The following is a 21,022-nucleotide window of genomic DNA, read 5'->3' as shown; positions in this document are numbered from 1 at the left end:
GATTGGTGGATGGGGCTGGATCATGAAGAACACAAGTGCCAGGATGATGGAGCCAAAATGCCCATGGGAAGTCCATGTAGTGAAAGAATGATTTTTGAGTTAGTGTCTCAGTGCATTGAAGCTTTTTTTTTCCCGTCCATGCCATATTGTCTCAAGACAATGGAATTAGGGAGACAAGGACTCTTTTTCACAAACACTTGGGACACATTACTAACACATTTTGACTTTAAAATAAAATCTTTAGGGGAAGCCTGGGTAGTTCAATCAGTTAGGCATCCAACTTCAGCTCAAGTCATGATCTCACAGCTCAGGAGTTTGAGCCCCTTGTGAGGCTCTGTGCTGACAGCTCAGAGCCTGGAGCCTGCTTTGGATTGTGTGTCTCCCCCTCTCTCTGCCCCTCCCCTGCTCGCTTGCTCTCAAAAATAAACATACATTTAAGAAAATTTAAAAAAATAAAATCTTTACGGTTAGATACAATTTTGAGCACTTCAAAAGTTTTTCCTCTGTGGAGACAAGGTGGAGACTCTTGCCTAGGTATTGCAAGGGAGGAATTTAGGTTACATTTTCTGTCAGAGGAGCACATCAGCATAAGGTATTCCTAAAGTACCACTGGGGAGCTATCCAGCCACATACCTACTCATCCACCCACCTACTCACTATCATGTATTCCACCAGCCAACAAACATTTTTTTTTTGTTTTTGTTTTTTGAGTGCCCTGCATGTGGTGTTCCCTGCTGTGTTCCTAAGTTGCAACGATGAATGACACGGTTCTCTCTATTGTATGTCAACGAGTTGGGGTGGGGTAAATGGAGGAAAAATGGCAAAACTTTGATAACATTCACAGCTGGGAGATGAGTACTTGGGGGTTCATTATACCAATTCTCCTGCTTTTTGGTATCTTTGATGATTTTCCTAATAAAGTTAGATAGCTGTCCTGTTTCTCAAGAAAGGAAGTTAGAGTTGATAGATGCCTTTATCACAAGGGCAAGTTCAGCTTTGAAGTTATACCCAGGGTATTAGGAAGAAAGACCCTTGGAGCAGGGTGCAGAAAGTGGTCAAGAAATGCCTCCTGGTGGAGGGTAACTGTTCTCTACAAGTCCGCACTCACATTGAGTAAAGACGCCCCAAACCACAGGCCTGCCTTGACCTTAGGCTGAGCGGAGAAGGGCTACGAGATCGGGGTCAGGAGTCAGAAACTGGCCTCTACCACATCCCATCCCCTCATCTACCTTTTCTTCTTTCCCTTTTGCTTCAAGTCAGCTGAGGTAAGTAGTTATTTGGATTTTTTGGGCAACACCTGAGCACCCACTATACGCCAGGTGCTGTGCCAAGGCTTTGGATTCGATTCCGCGTATACCGTTTTATAGAAGATGGAACCAGAAGTCCGGAAATTCCCCAAGGTGTGGGGGACGTGACACAAGCAGGCAAGAGCACTTCAGGAACCTGGTCCTTCCAACCCCAAGTCGTGGGAAACAGGTCAGAAACTTGGGATCAGGCAGAGATAGCTTTGTGGCTTTGAACAAGTCACCGAGCCTCACTGCGTTGACTCAATTTCTCCATCTACAAAAAGGGTACGGTAAAACCTTGTAAGGTTTTGCTTTTTTCTTTAAGGATCAGAGACCTTTAAACTGTCAAGATCCTGGCACGAAGGGAGGGCTCCATAAATGGCAGCCATCATTCTTGGACAAGTGCCGGCACATCCTCCGGGCGCGCCTCCCGCGGGGTCCCTCGGGACCGGCCGGGCCCGCCCCCGCGGCTCCGGTCTCGCAGTGCTCGCGGCAGGTGGCCCAGCATCTCCGTGCCCACGCCCCGAAGCGAGCGGGGAGCGCGGGCGGGTTGGATGACCAAGGTCTCCCCTGGAGGATCGCCTCCCTCCCTCCACACGCCCGGCGCAGGTGAGGTTTCCGGCCCAGGCCACGGGGACAGCGACCCCGGGGAGAGGTCGTGGCGGACCGCGCGGCCCACGGCCGGGAGAGGGGTCCTGCGGGCACCCCCTCCCTAGCCCAGTTTCACCCCAGGACCAACCCCGGCTCCGGGGCCCGCGGGCTGCGCGCTCTGCGGCTGCGAAAACCCGGAGAGGCGGATCGGAGCGCGCTCGCAGCCAACTCCTCCGCGGTCCGGCCGCCGAGCTGGGCATGCTCAGTGCGGCCGCCGCGCCGCCGTCCGCCAACTCGGAAGCTCGCGCTCCCGGGCCGTGGGGGCGAGAACGCCGGCGGCGGCGAGCCGGCGTCGCCCGCCGCCCCCAGACAGTGGCAAACTTCGCGGCGTCCCCGGAGCTCGCCAGGACGAGACTGATACCTCACAAATAAAAACCAGTCCAGTCCCCCTATCCCAGCCCGAATCATGGAGGCTGTGGCCGCCGGAGTGCCGCCGCCGCCGGCCCCTGCCCACTAGCCGGGGACCAACAGGTAAACTGTTGGGGGTGGGGTGGGTGGGAGGAGGAGCTGCGGCCGGGGGGTGGCGGCGGGCTGGAGGAGCCCGAGACGCCCGCGGGCTGGCTGCCCCCGTCGGCGCTCACAGCCCTCCCTCCTTCCCCCTTTTCCCCAGCCCCTAGAGGGGCAGCAAAGGGTTAAATCGGCCCCGCGCCACCGTGAGCACGGCCCCCTCCAGCCGCCGCGACCGCCAGCAGCGCGCCTCGGCGTCTGCCCGGAGCGGCCGAGGGGACCAGCGCCTCGGATGCGCCACCGGAGCCCGGCAGGCGTCTAGGAGGCACCGGCCGCTTACCCCAGTCCGCATCCCTGCCTCCCCCAACCCTCCAGGCCTCTCTCCCCCCGCCCCGGCCGGGTCCGCGCCCAGGTGGTGGGGTCTGCGGGGCGCGTAGCGGCGCGGGAAGGATCCCTGCCGTGGAAGAGGGGCGGGGGCGGGCTTCTCCGCAGTCTCTTCCCGGGGCTGGAGGGCCACCCTCACGTTGGGCGAGCACTCGAGCCACCCGCCTGGGCGCCAAGAAAAGTTTTTTTTTTTTTTTTTTTTTTTTTTTCCCGTGCCCTTCCCCCACCTCCCACCCCTTGTCCGGCTGGGGTGGGTTTGGGTCCATTGGTGAAAAAAGTCACACGTTCCCATCAGCTGCTCCTCCCCCTGGGGACGGGAGGGGGGGGGCGGCGGGAGGCAGGCGCCGCGGGAGACCCGGGCGGACCTCCAGCCGCTCCGCCGCCGCCACCGGAGCAGTGCGTCCCGGGGCTGAAGCGCAGCCGGGTGCCCGCCGAAGACTGCCCCCATCAGTGCGTGTCTGCGTGCCGGGCAGCGGCAGCATCCAACCTGCTTTATTCCTGCCTGCAGCGCCACAGCGAGCGAGCGAGGAGGGGGAGAGAGGGAGTCTGTCTGCAAAGTGCTGCTCCCTGGTGCTCAGAGGCGGCTGCTCCAGCTCCAACTCTCATTCATTTCGCCGGTTAACATGAGAGATCATGGCCGCCTTCGGGCTTCTCAGCTATGAGCAGAGACCGCTGAAACGCCCCCGGCTCGGGCCGCCCGACGTCTACCCGCAGGACCCCAAGCAGAAGGAGGTAAGGGCGCCGGCGGCCTCCCCCGCAACTGGGGCCGTGCTCCGCAGCGCTGACCCAGGGCCAAGTTGGCCCAGCGGGCATCGCCGGCGCGGCGGGGGGAGGGCTGGGGACGGGGGCCGGGCGGCGGGGGCCGGGCTGAGGGGCTGGGGGGACCTCGGGCGGCGGAGACCCAGCGGCTGTCAGTCGCTGCGCTCCACTGGGGCGCTCGCTCTCCGGGTGCCGGGTCGCTTCCCGGTTACCGGGCCTTGCACGGCGCCGCTGGGTGCTTCACCGGGTTCCTCCTTGCCGAAACCCTCTTGCTTGCTCTCCCCCGCTTCTGCCTGCTTTATTTTTCTCCCCGCTGCTTCGGTAAATCCGCGTAAACTTTTTGAAAAATGTTGGAATGTAGCGCATCCGACACAGGTCTTACGTTTTGCGCCAGCTGAGCAGGGACGGTGGGGGGGGGGGGGCGGCGTGAGGGGGAGACCTTTTCTGTTCAAATTTTCCACTTGGGAGTGGAAGTCATATTTATCGAGGTGATAAATATTTAGCTCTTTGAACGTACTTGTTTCTGTATCCTCTTTTCCCTTTAAAAAATCAATATCAAGGGGAACCTGATTTTCGTCCCTAGAGGCGATTGGTTTAATTGCTGGAGGCTGTTTTGTATACGTAAAAGCAGACGGGTTACCTTGGAAGGGAAATATGTCCCGGGATTTCTTATTTATTTGAACGCAATTGGAGAAACCTTGACTCTTGCCTTAGGTACAGTAGCTTCAATGTCTAGAGTAACCATGACGTTTTATAACCATTTATGTGTTTGTCAGTAGTTAACAAGTAATTATGTAACAACTCTCCAGTTATAATGATCACCCTTGGCTACACAATTTGCCCAGGGATTTGCCTTTTTTTTTTTTTTTTCTTTTTTCTTTTTAAAGATCACCTGCTACCCAGCTGTGCTTTCTGACTTTGCCAGCTGCAGCCCACCCCATCCTCTGTTTTCTTTGGCTAAAAACGAAGTGAGCACATTGCAGAACTTCTTTCTGGGAATCTGAAAACTCTCTATTAAAAGTTTGGAGGCCCACTGACATCACAGAAGCAGCTTTGTAAAGAAGGCGAGGAGGGGTCCTTAAGACTTCCTTTTTGATAAATGTATCTATTTCAGTAATAAAGGAAGAATGCTTGCTCTGGTTAAACTTCTGTTAATGTTTCTGAAAAATAAGGAGTGGCAATTCCTTTTAGAGGCATAAGCACATTAAGTATGTTTGAGAATCCGTGGAGTAAATCAGTTTGAAGCTGGGAAGGTTTTACAGGTGGTTCTCAGTTGAGGCTTAACACTAACGATGGTTTGAGGAGATGTGGCCCATTCTTCCGCTCCCCGTTCTCCCTGGGGGCTACTCCCACCCGAATAAAGTTAAGTGTTAAGGACTACAAATAACAGACACTAAGAACCAACTGTAATGAAAATTAGTAACTTAAAAAAAGATCAGTGCCAGGAAATTTTTAAAGTTTTGGTGGGGACAGGCATACTGATTGGCTGATCTTTCTCATCTTGTAATTAATGTCTGGCCACATTTTCCAGAAGGCAGTGTAATTAATAGCATCTCTCTAGTTACGGCCTGGTCGTCTGGGATGCCACGTGGGCGTGTTAAGTGTTTATTCCTCAGGTCAGTGCTCATTTAGGATTGGGGCCCTGTGATTCTTGAAAAAATAAAATTTTGGATTTTAGGATTTTACAACATTTTATGGCATTCTAAAACTGGAAGTGACCTTAGAGTCTATTATATGTAACTTCGTTTTGACAAAGTGAAACTGAGGCCCAAGAAGGTTTGCCTGACTTAATCGAGGTGTATGATAGACAAGCAGAGGATTTGGACCACCAAACCAGTCTTGTGTCAAGACTGATATTGTGTTAATGATTTATGCTAAATTGTGTGGTTCTGATATTACTCCCTTTCCCCCAAGACAGCCAATATTTCATCTCTCTGGAGCAGAGTCAGAGTTATATGTGACTGTAGCCAAATGTGAGTACAATATGGAACAGGTGCTTGGCTGTTCTTGCGTGGTGGTGTGGTGAACAGTGCTTCATAGGCTGCGGTTACTTATGTACTGACTCAAGATTTTTACCCTATCCCTGTATCACCTGTACTTTTATTCTAATATTTTCTTTAATTTTTAAGAAACTTTTTTGTTTTCTAGGCAGCAATACGCATGAAGCCATGGATTCGCATATACATATATAATGCAAAATTTGTAATCAAATTGTTACATGTAGACATTAAATTTTTATTTGCTGGGTATTCAATATATGATTGTACATAATAAAACAAGCCTTATAACTATTGAAACTTCTAAAAGTTTATCTCTGCATTTAAGACCGTTGTTGTGTTCCATCAGAGATATGTGTGCCACGCTGTGGGAAGTGCTGATTTAATGAAGGAAGTATGGGCTTCCAACTTGGGCAGACCTGGATTTGGGTTCCGGTTCAGCCTCTTTGCAGTTGTGTGGCCTTGGGCAAGTTGCATAACTTCTCATTTGTAAATTAGTATAATTGTTCTATTCAGAAAACCTTCAAAACCCTGGCTACATTTGTGTGAGAAAAACCCTCCTCCTGGTGGAAGCTATTCTCATTACTATAGCTGTAACTTTTATTATTGTTAACGAGTGGTGGTAGTGTTCTGGAGAACAGCTCCTGGGAGAGAGGATGGAACCCTTGAATGAAGGTCCCCTAAGGAGAAGGAGGGTTGGGTGGGGAGAGCTGGAGGCTTTAACCTGCTTGATTGAGAGCTTGCCTGTGCATCAGCGCTCCACAGGACTTTATTCTGTGTTGTGTTATAGTACTTTGTCTTTTGGAAACCGATTGTCCTCAAGCCTTGAGACAGAATCGGAAAACTGAGAGTCATCCTTGATTTCCCTTTCTTCCTTATCCTCCATAACTCATCTATCAGGACATCTTGTCTGGTCCAGTTTCCAAATATATTTCCAATCCATCTGCTCCCCAGTTTCACTAATATGCTCGACTTCCTTTCTGCTTCAGGCTAACTTTTCTCTGCTCCTGGGCTCATACACATGGTGATCGGTCTGCCTGGACACTTGTCTGCCCATCCATTCCTACCCCCTCCCCCCCCCCCGCCCCGCCCCTTCCTCCCGGCTCTTCTCACTTTAGCCTGTGGTTAGGAGGGTAGGCTCTGGAGCCCGTCTGGCTGGGTTTGAAACCTGGCTCTGCTATTTACAGACTCCATATTCTCCCCATGCCTCAATATCCCCTCTTGTAGAGTGGAGATGTGAATATGCTGTCTACTCCATAGTGCTGTTGGAAGATGACATGGGTAATGGCACGTAAAGAATTTAGACTAGAGTCTGGCATAGATTCGACACCCAAATACGGTCAGAGTCTGCCTCTTCATCTTTCAGGTCTCAGCCCAGTGACCTTCTCAGAGGCCTTTTTGGTATAAGCATGTAGTTTGTAATTTTGCATTTATTTGTATGCTGCCATTCCCCACTAAAGGGTCAATTTCTTGAGGGCACGGATGACGGCTGTTTTAAGCATCACTAAAGAACCTGGCACCTAGTGTAGGATCCTCGGATCCTGAGGGCATGAATTCTTGGAATGTATGAATGAAAGTGGGAATGAATGAATAAAAAGAGGAAATCTGGTGATTGAGGGGTGTTAGGGACAGTCTAGTTTAACGGAGAAATTATCCTTGACTCCTAACCTTGGGGGTGACAAGGCCGAAAGCTAAATTAAACCCTAGAAGTATGAAGGAAGAGGAGTTTACCCTGGGTGGAAGAGGTCGAAACAGCTGAATAGTGTTTTCAGGAAGTCAAATTAGTGAGAAAAATAGTTTGGGTCAGTCATGAGATTTCCAGGCATTAAGACCCGTAGAGGCCCCCCGGCAGGGGAGATTGGGGTGCAGTGGGAACAGTCTGGTGTGCAGTGCAGAGACTGCCCAAGGACAAGTACAGTAAAACTTGGGGAAGGAGCAGGGAGTTAACGAAGGTGGGTGGTGGTGTCTGCATGTGGATAGCCCAGAACAGCTGTTCTCAAACTTGACCTCTCCTGATCACCTGTAGGGGTTTGTTACAAACTGATGGCTGGGTTTTTCCGATCCTGTAGTTCTGAGCCAGGGCTCAATAAGATGCCTGGTGATCTGATGGCTGCTGGTCCAGTCCCTGCTCTGGACCCTGACCCAGAGCGATGACATCCACTTCTGCAGAGGCTAAAGAGTTCTGCCTGATGCAGGTAGGGCAGGACTAGGCATCTGGTATGGCTAACGTTGTGGGAGTTTGGTTTAGCAGCCGGCTCAGCCGGGGTCTGGTGGGCTTTTCTCAGAAGTTGTGTCCTTTCTTGGATCAAAGACAAGTCAGGAAGTCTCAGTCCCCCTCCAATGGCTTTCCATTACGCTTGGAATAAAACACAGACTCCTTACCTAGGCCTTCAAGGCCCTACCATCTGGTCCTTGCTCACTTCTGCAACCACTGCCGGTAGCTAAACCACCTGGCTTTGAGTTCTGGCTTCGTCACTTACTACCTTTTTTTTTTTTTTAATTTTTTTTTTCTTTTTCAACATTTTTTATTTATTTTTGGGACAGAGAGAGACAGAGCATGAACGGAGGAGGGGCAGAGAGAGAGGGAGACACAGAATCGGAAACAGGCTCCAGGGTCCGAGCCATCAGCCCAGAGCCTGACGCGGGGCTCGAACTCACGGACCGTGAGATCGTGACCTGGCTGAAGTCGGACGCTTAACCGACTGCGCCACCCAGGCGCCCCACTTACTACCTTTTTGACTCCAGTCTCATTTGTGGAATGGGTTTCATGTTTGTTCCTACTACATGGGGTTGTTGGAAAGATAAAATGAGATTTGAACCATGTCTGGCACATAGTGCACAGTTCAGGCCACTACTATTGGGATTACCTCTCCCTTTTTAAAGGATCCCAGGACTTCCAGTGTATTTACAGTATCCATAAGACCCTGCCCTTTGAGATCTGGCCTCTAGGCCTTGAGTCACCCCTTCCTGACTTGCTCATTCTCCCCTTGGCTGTTCAGTGGGACCACATGGGTGGGCTCTCTCCTTCCAACAGGCTCAAGTCTTTTGTGTCTATGTTCCTGTCCCTGACTGCCCCTGCAATCGTGTTTCCTGTCATTTGGCTCTTAGAGACTCCTTCCTTGTAACCCATCTTTGCTCATCCTTGCTAGCCCATTATCTTGTGTTAATAGGTTTTGCAGTGCTGGTTACTGTCTGAAATGGTTGCTGATTTTCTCCATGGTCTTCCACATGAGAAGTAGACTACATGAGAGTGGAGTTTTGTCTGTGACGTTTACAGTTTTGAGCTGCATAGTGCCTGGCATTAGACTAGGTGCTTAGTAAATAGTTCTTGCAGAAATTAATAAAATGCAGAAAGAATTCTTTTTTTTTTTTTTTTTTAACGTTTATTTATTTTTGAGACAGAGACAGAGCATGAACAGGGGAGGGGCAGAGAGAGAGGGAGACACAGAATCTGAAGCAGGCTTGAGACTCTGAGCTGTCAGCACAGAGCCCGACGCGGGGCTCGAGCTCATGGCTGTGAGATCATGACCTGAGCTGAAGTCGGACGCTTAACTGACTGAGTCACCCAGGCTCCCCAGAAAGAACTCTTAACAAGCAGTTGTATTTATAACATCTAACTGCCCCAATGCTTGTTTTATTTTGGCAAACCCTGCTTGCTTGTTAGCATGTAAAACTCTTAAAACACATTAAATGGTTATTGTAAAGACAGCTGGGGAGGTGGGGGTGAGGGGAGGTGAAAATTTGTTTCTTTATAATCTATGAGAGGGAGGATGTTGATGAAGTTGCCTAGGAAGAGAGGACAGGTTGACCAGTTGCCTGGGGGACCATAAGAGAAGGTTAGGGGAAAAGCTTCCTCCTGAGATTAATTGGTTGCCTGCATGGCCCCATCATAGACCTCCCTGAATACCAGTGTTCTGGGAGGAATATCTGTATGTTTAACTCTGGTCTCATGAGACTCTTAGGCCAGAATCAGTGTAGGAAACACTGGGCCAGAGGCCCTGCTGCTTCCTGCTACTTACAGAAGTTTTGCTACCCAAACTTTGTGGCCAAAGAGTAGGAACCCATGTGGCTGTCATTTCTCAGTGTCTGCTAACACCTGCAGCAGAATCGTCAAAGATGCTTGTTAAACATGCAGATATAATGCCCCACCTAAGACTTGCTGAGTCAGGATTTCTGGGAAGGAAGCTGAGGAATTTGCATTTTAAACAAGCTTTCCAGGTGATTCCTAAATATATTGTTTGAGAACAGTAGCTTTAGTTTGTGTGTTTATCTGTAGAAAATGTTGTAAACCAGACCCCCTCATTTACTACCTGCTTCCCACTATTTCATGTCTTAGAATCTTTAGACAAATATACCACTTGAAGTATTAATACCTTTTTATAGAAAATAGTGAGAATGAGTTTAGCCACTACCCTCCTCCACCTCCAAAGTTCTGTTTTAATGACCATGGTTTCCAGCATAGGCTTGTTTCCTATCTGCTGTACACGGTTTATAGCAGAGTGGAATGCCCTGCCTTGCCCTTGAAGTATCCACAGCCCCCTCCTGTGTGCACTTGGCTAAACTGGGGCATAGGGGAGCAGGTCTTGCTTTGTCCACGAGGATGTTCTTTGACCTTGTTCGGGGCAGCGGAGTTTTATGTTTGACTGTGGGCCTGGACTCTAAGCTGGGCTCTTTAGGGACTCATGTAAAACCATAATTTCTGGTGCAGCCACTGTCCATTGTTAGCCTGTCGGGTTTTTCACTTAGGCTGGTGACTGTGGTGATGACATGTGAAGTTCAAGGACCACAAAGTGAGGTCTGGAAGGCAAACTGTGTTGGGTGAGCACTAGGTAGGAGAGGATGAGGATGAACAGAGTCCTAGGATTGTAGTTGAGCAGGTGCCTTTTGTAGGTGTGTGCATATACACGTGAAAACAAAGCAGAAGCAGGAGGGAGTAAGTGGAAGTGGAAACTCCCAATAATTGTGATGTATTTCTTCTGCACTTCTCCTTTAATGAAGTTCTGAATCCCACTTGTGAGGCTTCTTGACAGACTAGGAAGGAAGTAGAGAAGTTGAAGGGGTCTGTAAGAATGAACACGATTAAAGTTCTCCTTAGCAGTGTTCTCTGAGCAGCGGTGAAAGGAGCTAGTTGACTTAGCCTGGGGAAAAGCTGACCTCAGGGTGTGAGTGGGGAAAGCCACGTGGAGGGAAGAAGTCCAAGGGCAGTGTGGAGGGAGGTGCCTACCTCCTACACATTCCTCCCTGAGAAGGGAACATGGAAACACTTGACTTCTAATTGTCTTTAGATAATGTCTGAAGCTGGCGATGGTGAGAAGAAAGTTCATTATATTATTCTCTCTGTTTTGGGAAATTTACATAATAAAGAAAAATGTCATTATATTACAAAATAGCATGATTTCTACCTAAAAATTTATGTCTACATAATATAGAAGGATTATCACCCACGGGCAAATAGTTGTTATCTCTCAAGGATGGGATTAGAGGTGATTATTTTCTTTTTGTACTAATATTTATTCCAAACTGTAAAGATAAATGTGTACTGCTGTTGTCATTGGAGGAAATGACTTAGTAATTAGGTAACTGTGGTTGGGTTTACAGGAGTGGGTCTTTGTTGTTGGTTCCAAACTAAGATAGAACTCCTTCAGCTGATGCGTAGGCAGAGGGGTCTGGGAGGGTGTAGATTTATATATGTACACATCTGATGTCACCAAAAGTGTGGTGAGGTTGGGGTTAGGGCTGTTTGCGTGAGCATTCCAGCTCTGTCCACCACTTGAACTGTGTGATTTGGATTGCTGTGTCATTTTCCTCACCTATGAGTTGGGGAGAATCCCTAATCGTCTAGATTGTTTTATTCATTCATTTTTTATTTAAAACTTTTAAAAAATGTTTGTCTCTTTTTAAGAGAGCGAGCAAGACAGAATGTGAGCAGAGGAGGGGCAGAGAAAGAGGGAGACACAGAATCTGAAGCAGGCTCCAGACTCTGAACTGACAGCACAGAGCCTGGGACAGAACTTGAACTCATGAACCACAAGATCATGACCTGAGCAAAGTAGGATGCTTAACCTACTGAGCCACCTAGACGCTCCTATTTTTTTTTGAAGTTTGTTTATTGAGAGAGAGACGCGAGGAGAGAGGGAGAATGAATCCCAAGCAGGTCCCATGCTGTCATTGCACAGCCGGACTCAGGGCTCCATCTCACAAACCATGAGATCATGACCTGAGCCCAATTCAAGATTGGGGCGCTGAACTGACTGAGCCACCCAGGCACCCCTCATGTACATGTACATTGTTTTAAATGTGAAGGAGCATGGGGCACCTGGGTGGCACAGTTGGTTGAGCATCCAACTTCGGCTCAGGTCATCTCACAAAGTTCATGAGTTTGAGCCCACATCAGGCTCTCAGCTGTCCCCGCAGAGCCCACTTCAGATCCTCCGTCCCCCCCGCACTGTCTCTGCCCCTCTTATGCTTGTGCTGTCTCTCAAAAATTAACCTTAAAAAAATGTGAAGGAGCATCCTAAACTTAAATTGTTACCAACTGTTGAGGTATAAATTCAGTGCGGTGTGCTGGAGCAGGCACGTACCAACTGATGATAAAATGTTAGGACTTTGATTAGCTGGTTCATATATTGGTAACTTGAACTCTGGCATAATGGGAGTATTTACACCAAGGAAATGGGCAAATGTTACAAGTTAGGTGTTTTGTTTTGTTTTTTTTTGTTTCTTTAATGTTATTCTTTGAGAGAGAGAGCATACACGCGTGTGCACGCACAAGCGGGGGAGGGGCAGAGAGAATACGAAGCAGGGTCCAGGATCTCAGCTGTCAGCACAGAGCCAGATGCGGGGCTCGAACTCAGAATCTTGAGATTGGCCTTAGCTGAAGTTGGACACTTAACCAACTGAGCCACCCAGGTACCCCTCCCACCTCTCCATTTTTTAAAGGTAGTTGTTAAACATTTATCAGCATACTATTTGGGTGTGTTTGTGCTTGGCACTTTGTTGACTACTTGATGATTATTCTCATCCTGGGATTCCCTTATCTGCTACCTACAAATTTTTTTTCAAAGCCAGACCCTCATTTACTTACCTAACCTGTCTTGCAGCTTGGAGTGAGCATATGACTTAATTTTGGCTAAGGAGAGTTAATGGAAATCTACCTTAGGACTTCTGGAGAAGAATTTTTTTCTCACTGAAAAAAGTGTAGGCACAGGAGGAGCTGACCTCTCTTAATGCTCCGATAGTTCCTTAGTTTTCTATCTTTGGGAAAGTAATTAAAGGGTATGATTGTTGGAGCTAGGGCATCTGTCTTGTGACCATGAGGCAACAAGCCTAGGAATGAAAAGCCAACACATGAGGAGGCAGTTGAGTGGCTTTATGAAATTGTGAAGCTACTGAACTGACTTTAGGACCACCTCTCCCTGGACTTGTTAAGTAATCAATCAAACCATTATGGACCAGTTGTCAATTTGCTGCAGCTAAAAGCATTCTCATGTTGTCATGGTAGTTTTCATTTATATATTGGCACCTGGAATAATCACAGTGTGAGCCCTTCCTTTTGTTTGTTTATTATTTATTTTCTCTCTCTCCAGAGAATGCACATCCCCAAAATCTCCTACTCTCTGGCTTAGACAGAGAGCGCCTGTGTCTTGTCTGTTAGGCAGTAAGTTTTGCCCCATGCCTATCAGAAGCTTAGAGGAAATGGAAATGGCTTCTTCATTTATTTCCATCTGTGTCAGAAAGTGTTTAGGCAGAAGGAAGAGCCCTGACCTCTTTTGTTTGGAGGGAAAGATTCTATGGATCTATAGCATTTTTGGGGGAAACATGTTTAGGCTAGAAGGCAACTTAGAGATGGGTTGCTCTCATTTAATAGAAAAGGAAATTGAGTCCCAGGGAGGTTAAAGTGACTTGTTAAGGCAGATCTGGGCCAAGCACTTGTGTGCCCTGATTTGTTCTTGCAACTTTTCTTGGCCTCCCTTAGGTACACAGTCTTCGCTTCTGGTAAACACCCTCACGTTGTCCTGGCAATGAAAATTACTCTGCATTTGGGGGCACCTAGTATCTCTGTGAGAGCTGGGGACTGTTTAGTTCACCATTTGATCTTAGAGCTTGCCAGAATCTTTATTGGGGTCTCTGGGCAGAGAGAAGAATACTCTGGGAGTTCAGGCACTCTGTGTTTTTTGGTGGAAGGTTCCCAGCGTATCTATGGCCTCTGGTGTAGACGGCTCTGGCTTTGGCATTGATGGGCTCTGCGTGTTCTTGGCTGAGATACTCTTATTTCTGGGTAAGCTCTCTCAGAGATATAGACAGGTGTACCAGTTGCCTGCTTCCAGGGAGCACACTTGTGTTCTATATAAATGGATCCCCCTTAGTTATGACCTGCTGTGGCCTTGAGAATTTCACCCTCTCAGTTTTATTTTCCATGTTTTCAGGGAAGCGTTGCTGTATATATATGCATGCCAAACAAATTGAGCCATTATTATTGAGCACTTTGTAGGCCCTTTGCCAGCCGGGAGGGTAGGGCCTAAAACTTCTTTTCTATGTCCCCGGCTTTGAACACAGCACCTGGCCCCTACCTAGGACTCAAACTTTTTTCTATGAGTAAATGGGACAATAAACAAATGGTAGGAGCATTGGTCCTGGACCCCCAAAGACTTCAGTATAGGGTAGTGGTTTTCATTTGAGAGTGATTCTCCCTTCCCCTAGGGGAAATTGGCAGTATCTGCAGAACTTTGGGTTTTATAACCCTGTGTGGCCAAGTGCATATATATATATACATGCTGCTACTGACATCTAGTAGGTAGAAGCCAGGATTGTTTGTGACCTTCTCTAATACTTTGCCCCCACCAAGGATTATCTGGCCTTAAATGTCAGTAGTTCCAAGGCTGAGAAACCCTGGTCTACAGGAAGTGATAGACCTGTAACTCAGGAATACAGTGTTTCAGATACTCTTTGAGAGGAATGTACAAAGTCCTGTGGAAACAGGTGGGAGTGACTCTTTTTTTTTTTTTTTTTTTTTTGATGGGACCTACTATAGGAGATTTTTGAGTCTGGGACTTGAAGGATGTGTAGGAGTGGATGGGGCTGAGGATGTGGAAGAAAATTAATTTTGGGGTAGAGGGAGCAGCTTGTGCAAAAGGCCAGAAGGAATGTGGGATGGGCTGTGGGCTTTGGGCCTGAGGCGTGGTGTGGGATATGCTGGGGGAAGCTGGGTTGGAGTGGGAGAGAAAGGTGAGATCAAGTTACGGGGGCCTTTGCTGTGTTAAGGCGTTTGGATATTATAGCGGAGGTGGTGAGGTGCCGTTCCAGGGTGTGAAGTTAAACGGATGAGACTGAGATGACTAATGTTTGCAGTTTGAGGGGACAGTGGCTCTGAGGGTCTTATTGAGGCAACAAGACTGAGTAGCCAGGTGGTCACTGACATTCCATGTCTGGGGGTGGATGTATTATTTTCTTGCAGCTTCCATAACAAGTTTCCACAGACCAGGTGGCTTAAAATAATGGAAATGTATTCTCTCGCAGCTCTGGAGGCCACGAGTCCAAAGGGAGTGTTGGTGGGGTTGCGCTCCCTCTGGAGGCTCTAGGGGAAGATCCTCCCTTTCCTCTTCTAGTCTCTCTTGGCCCCAGTGTTCTTGGCTTCTTTGTGGACATCTCAGTCTGATTTCCGCCTCCAGCTTCACGTGGCCTTTTCTGTGTGTGTCTCTTTGTTGGGTGTGCCTTATATGGACACTTGTTGCTGCATTCAGGGCCTACCTGGGTAATCCTGGATGATCTCATCTCAAGATCTTTAACATAATTACATCTGTAAAGACCCTTTTCCAAAATAAGATAACATTTACAGGTTCTGGGATTTGATGTGGATATCCTTTAGGGGTCTGTTTTTTTGGCCAACAGGGCTTGAGAAGAAGGAGGAGAGGATTTAAGAGATTATTTCGGTGGCAGAATTGATAAAGTGGATGTGTGAGGTAAAAGAGAGGAGTACAAGAATATATCAGCATTTTTAGCCTAGATTAGTGGTTCCCACACTTTCTGATCTTAGGGTCCCTTTATAATCTTAAACATTATTGAGAATCCCATAGAGCTTTTGTTTATGTAGGATATATCTTGAAATTTACTTTATTAGAAATTAAAACTGAAAAATTTTAAAAATATATATCCATTTAACTGCAATAATAAACCAGCATCTTGTTAAAATGTTTTTTATGAACAATAACTTGTTACTGTGGCATTGTTTTACGTTTTTGCAAATCTCTTTAATATCTAGATTCTCAAATCTAGTTCTCCATTCAGTCTCTTATAATATGTTGTGTTGAAAGATATGAAGGAGAGTAGGCCTCACGTGGATGTGTAGTTGGGAAGTTCTTGGGAACCACAGAGGACTTGAACCTGGAGTCCACTGGCTCACACAGTTGGGTAAGTCGATCGATGGTGGTCCCGAAGCCATCATGCCATAGGAAACAAAAGAACTTGTTTATTTTTTTTTCCAAGGGTGGTGAAGGTGGGAGTGGAGAGAATGAGAGCATTTCTGAATGTTTTCAGTTTGAGAGAACTCTTGGGATTCCAGGTTGAAATGTATAGTAGCTGAAGTTGGAATTACGGATTTGGGTGTGTTATGTGTGTAGATATTTCAAGTCATGGCTGTGATTACTGTTGAGTGTGCAGAGATGGAGAAGCGGGCTTAGGATGGAACTTTTCGGGGCTGTACATCCTGAAGAGGGCACTTGTTAAGGAGATGGGTATGGGGTGATGGGTGGCCCAAGGGGAGAGGTAACATAGGGTGAGGTTCCAGCTATGTTGGTGGCCTCTTAGTTTAGCAGTTTCTCGCCTCAGGACCTTTGCACATGTGCTTTCTGCTGTCTGGTTGCCTTATTCTCTTCATCACTGAGAAGTGCTTGTTTTCTCCTCAACACTCAATGCCATTTGTGTTTGATTTATTTCTTATCTGCTCTGTCTCCCAACCAGTAGAAGTTCCGTGAAGCAGGGACCATGTCCGTTTCACCCCCCCCCCCCCCCCCCCCCCCCCGATCTCCAGAAGTCAGGAGAGGGTCTGGTGTATGGTAAAAGTTAAATACCTATGTCTTGACAGGATCTGGCAACCAGTCATTATTCAGCCAATGGTTATTAGAAGCCTGGTACAGGGCATGGGGATACCAGGAAGTATAAGACATGGTTTCTACCCTTGAGGGACTTTGGAGGGGTGATACTCCTGTACACTGGGTGGCAAAGTCACTGAAAGTTTTAGTGGGGTGGTGGCAACAAATGAGGGAGGGGTCAGTTTTTGTGAGGGATTAGAAGTCTTCAAGGAATGGGGGTGTTTTCCGGATGACAAGGCCTTCTGGGCAGATGGTATGAGGAAAGGCACAGAGATGGGAAATAGGACATGATCTTCAGGTCAATTGCAAATAGTTCACTAAGGTGAGAGTATATTCAGTCAATAAGCTGAACATGCCTATAGATTTTTTTGGGAGATTGAGAGAGAAGTAGATCTTGAAACTATGGGAGAGAGAGGGGTATCTGCTGAGTGAGACGGACTTTGTCCTGGGGCCAGGGGATTGAGGTCCCAAGGGGAGGGACACCTTATGCGTGGTGTTACAGATTACTGCCTCTGAGAAAGGAAAGGAGGCAGGACTTATCTGGGGCTTGCTGTTTATCCTGAATTTTCTACAGGCATTTTCAGAGTCAGTTTTAATGTGCGAAGATTTTCCTCAGCAGGAACAAACTTAGCCTTCAACCCACATCCAGCATGCCACAGTTTAGCTATGCAAATGCTGCCTTATTGTCAATTAAAATTTGGTAGAATTTGCTGCTTTCCTCTTCCAGCCATTTCATTCATGGATTAATCTAATGAGGTTGTTGAGATTAGGACCATTTGAGGCATTGGCAACAGTGAAGAACTAATAAAAATGTATTTTGTCTGAAGTGTCATTGGGATTTTTTTGCAAAGATACTGGTTTATGTAGAAGCATGGAGGCCCTATCAAAATTATGTCCAAGGCATTGCTAAATAATTTACCTTTCTCCTGAGTTCTGTGAGGAAGATTAATATTGACATTACTCAGTTGTTTTTGTTTTTATTTATTTATTCTATTTTATTTATTTTTTTAGAGAGGGAATGAGCATGTGAGCATGTGCAAGCAGGGTAGGGGCAGAGCGGGGGAGATAGAATTCCAGGCAGGCTCCACGCCCGGAGCCCCATGCGGGGCTCTATCCCAAAACCCTGGGATCATGACCTGAGCCAAAATCAAGAGTCGGATGCTCAACTGACCGAGACATCCAGGCACCCGTTTTTGTTTTTCTTTTTCTTTTTCTTTTAAAGCTTCACACAGTGCTGTGTTGGCAGTATGGAAAATACTTTCGGGGTCAGAGCTGTTTTTACTCCTTGGTCAGTTTTAGACTAAATGTCAACTCCCTCTTGAAAAAAAGATTCTTTATGAATTGGAGATACTATTTACATTTTGACTACTCACATGAAATCTGCTTTTAAGTCATTATTAAGTAATCAAAATGTTTTTGAAATTATATTTTCATTTACTTAGTACTTGATATATACCTCCCACTGTGCTAGGTGATGTGGGGGTGTAGAAAAGAAATAGAAGTCTGCTTCTGTCCCCTCTAGAACAGTGCTTCTCAAAATATCTGTGTTGAGGGACCAGTTTTTTTTTTTTTAATTAATTTTCAATCTGTTGCAGACTGATAGAAATATGATTAAAGTGAATTACTAGAAAAATACAGCTTGAATGTAGAGGCAATGTCAAATTGCTGTAAAATTTTGCAAACACTTTTAGTTTTTGCATCTTTCTTTTTGAGGGCCAGTAACAGCTATGGACCACACTGAATAGCACTGCTCAAGAAATTAACGTCTGGGGGCTCCTGGGAGGCTCAGTCAGTTAAGCATCCATCCGACTCTTGGTTTTGGCTCAGGTCATGATCTCATGGTTTGTGAGTTCGGACCCCACACCGGGCTCCGTGCTGACAGTGTGGATGGAGCCTGCTTGGGATTCTCTATCTCCTCTTCTCTCTGCCTCTCCCCCACGCACACTGTCTCTGTCTCTCTCAAATAAATAATCTCCAATAAATATTTAAAAAAAAGAAATTAATGTCTGGTTCACTGACCCACATAAAACATTTGAAAATGACGGGTGTATGAATTTATTTTAAAATCGAGGAATAATCCATATATTCAGTGGGGTGTATAAAGTACCACATTATATCATGATAGCTAGTGTTGATTGTGTTGGTTATCCTGAGTGCTTTACAGATTTGGTTTTATGCCAGCCTCACAAACCCCTCTGAGGTGGGTATTGTTAATCTTCTTATAGATGAAGAAACTGAGGCACTGGGTGGGAGGTGGGCTTACTTAACTTGCTTGAGGTCGGTTAGCTGCATAATGATGGAGTTGGGAGCTGGACTTCTGAGCCCATGCTGTAAAACTATTATCTATATATAGGGAGGCTAAAAATGCTGCATGAGTTCAGAAAAGAGAGGATTGGAATGCTTGGAGGTTTCAGTGGAGGGAGCAGGGTGTGAGGGGCAGGATGTGAATGAATGGGGACAGGTTGCACCCTTTCATAAGAAAAAGCTGAAGGTGGGATGAGTATTGAGGTACAGGGGAAGAGAGGGTTAGTGCCTCTGAAGATCGCTTGGAGTCCTGGCAGGTGGGGGTGGGGGGGGGTTGGTGAGGAGCTCACATGGTCCTGCTGTCGGATTTATCTCACTAGCTCATGCCTAATAAATCTGGTGGGAGTCGGGGAGGCTGCGAGGGAGGTGGCTGTAGTAACCAAAGCATGAAGTAAAAAGAGCCCCACTGATCAGGGCTTTAAATAGGACTGGAGAAGAAGAATTGGCAGTTGGTGACAAATTGGTCAAAAGAAATGAGAGGAATGTGGAAAACACTCAGATTTCTTGGACACTGTTCAGCTACGATGGTAGGTCCTGTTGCTGGAGGACCTCAAAGTGACATTTTTGTGCTGTCTTTAGTGATACATATGATGGATATCTAGAATTACTTGATTGCCAAGTGTAGTGAATATTCAGACTCCCTTACCCATTCACCCTTTGACTTCAGGCTTGAACTGGTTTACTAAAAGGGCCTGTGGAGCTGTGGTTTATACTACCTGTCCCGTGCTTTAAATCTTGCCTTTGTTACCTGTTGTTCACCTCCTCCTGGGCTACTTTAGTGGTGGTTAATCACCAGAATTGCTTGGAAGGTTGGCTAGGCTCCTTGGAAGAAGTGGGAATGAGTAATCCTCCTGAAAATAAAAAGGGTGGAGGCTGAGAGAGATTAACAGAGGTTAACTTTCAGACAACATTTTCAGAGGTGGACCCAGGGACATTTGTTTACTTGGCTCAAAATAGCAGGTTAGCCTCTCTTTTTCCCAGTAATTGACCTAAAACAAATGGACAAAATTGCCACCATTACCAACAACAAAGAGAAACTCCCAGTCTCTCTCCCTTCTTTTCCAGGCAGAAAGAACGATGATGTGCAGTGTCACTTTGATTTTTCCTATACCCAATTTATCCCTATGACCTGGGAAGTTTTTCTTTATGGATTAGCAATTCATTTGGTAGAAATTGCACAACACTCCTTCCTATAGGTGTGTGCCTAGCATGGGGTCGGGGATGTAATTAGCTGTGGGGTAGAATGATAAACAAAAAGGGTCAGGTTAGGGGATAAGTGTGAATCACTTCACTGGCCGGTTAACTTCAGAGGACAGAAACCATGACTTGTGTTGTGTTCTCTGCCCTCAAGTCACCTAGCACAGTGGGAGGCAGATTCAGCGCTAAGTGAAAAATATGATTTACAGGAAGAGTTTACTGGAGATGTGATCACAGTGTAAGAACTGCATGGGATTGTGACCTACCTGAGCACTGGGGGCTCTAAAGGCAAAACTACCTTTTGAGGCTGGCTTCAATAAAATTTTGGGTGGGATAAACTACTGGACACCTCAAGTCCTCTTTTCTCCTTTATGATTATGCAAATCTAAAAGTTCAAGTGTTTTTCTCAGGCAGTTTTCTTACAGAATTTCTGAGAGTTACATCCAGGTGTTTGATATTGGAAGATGACGTACATTTGAATGTGATTTGAATGTGAATTAATGGATACAATTATTTAGATAAGAGTGGAGTAAATGCTAAGTATATTTAGATACAATTTGAATCAAAGACTCTCCCACTTTAAAATGGGGAGGGACTGCCTTACTAGGGCACGTATGGGTAGGGGGAGGGCTTTCATCATGGGGAATCCACACCTTTGAGAACTGCATGTGTTCAACACATCATCCTTGGTGGATATTTCCATCCAGTTCATTGGCAAGTCACTGAGTACCTGGTCATGTGTATGATTTGGGCCTATACGTGCTGGCCATACAAATGATTCAAGTGTTACCCTGCTGAGTGTCTGACGTGATTGTCACCTATTCTTTACAACAGGCATGTGAGGTCGGTGGAGATATGTCCATTTCACAGAAAAGGGAGCCTGGATTCCTTCCAATTTAGGTTTGTTGGA

General features: G+C 46.8%; 1 protein-coding gene across 21 annotated transcripts in view; it reads left to right on the top strand.

Annotated features, from left to right (window-relative positions):
• Positions 1–2,220: 2,220 nt before the first annotated feature.
• Positions 2,221–21,022, top strand: part of MED12L (mediator complex subunit 12L) — a 333,748-nt gene continuing 314,946 nt past the window's right edge. For 6 of the 21 annotated variants that reach the window (XM_042903225.1, XM_042903240.1, XM_042903241.1 and 3 more), the window contains exons 1-2: positions 2,224–2,408; positions 3,277–3,500. In XM_042903225.1, the coding sequence (XP_042759159.1) occupies positions 3,402–3,500 (99 nt within the window). In that variant the 5' untranslated portion in view covers positions 2,224–2,408; positions 3,277–3,401. Of the gene's footprint in view, positions 2,409–3,276; positions 3,501–15,782; positions 15,932–20,946; positions 21,013–21,022 lie in introns of those variants that run through there. The other 15 variants (XM_042903224.1, XM_042903223.1, XM_042903242.1 and 12 more) reach the window with 10 other exon arrangements.

Source organism: Panthera leo, chromosome C2 (assembly GCF_018350215.1).
Source record: "Panthera leo isolate Ple1 chromosome C2, P.leo_Ple1_pat1.1, whole genome shotgun sequence".
Lineage (NCBI taxonomy): Eukaryota > Metazoa > Chordata > Mammalia > Carnivora > Felidae > Panthera > Panthera leo.
This window is presented reverse-complemented; position numbering and strand designations above follow the sequence as displayed.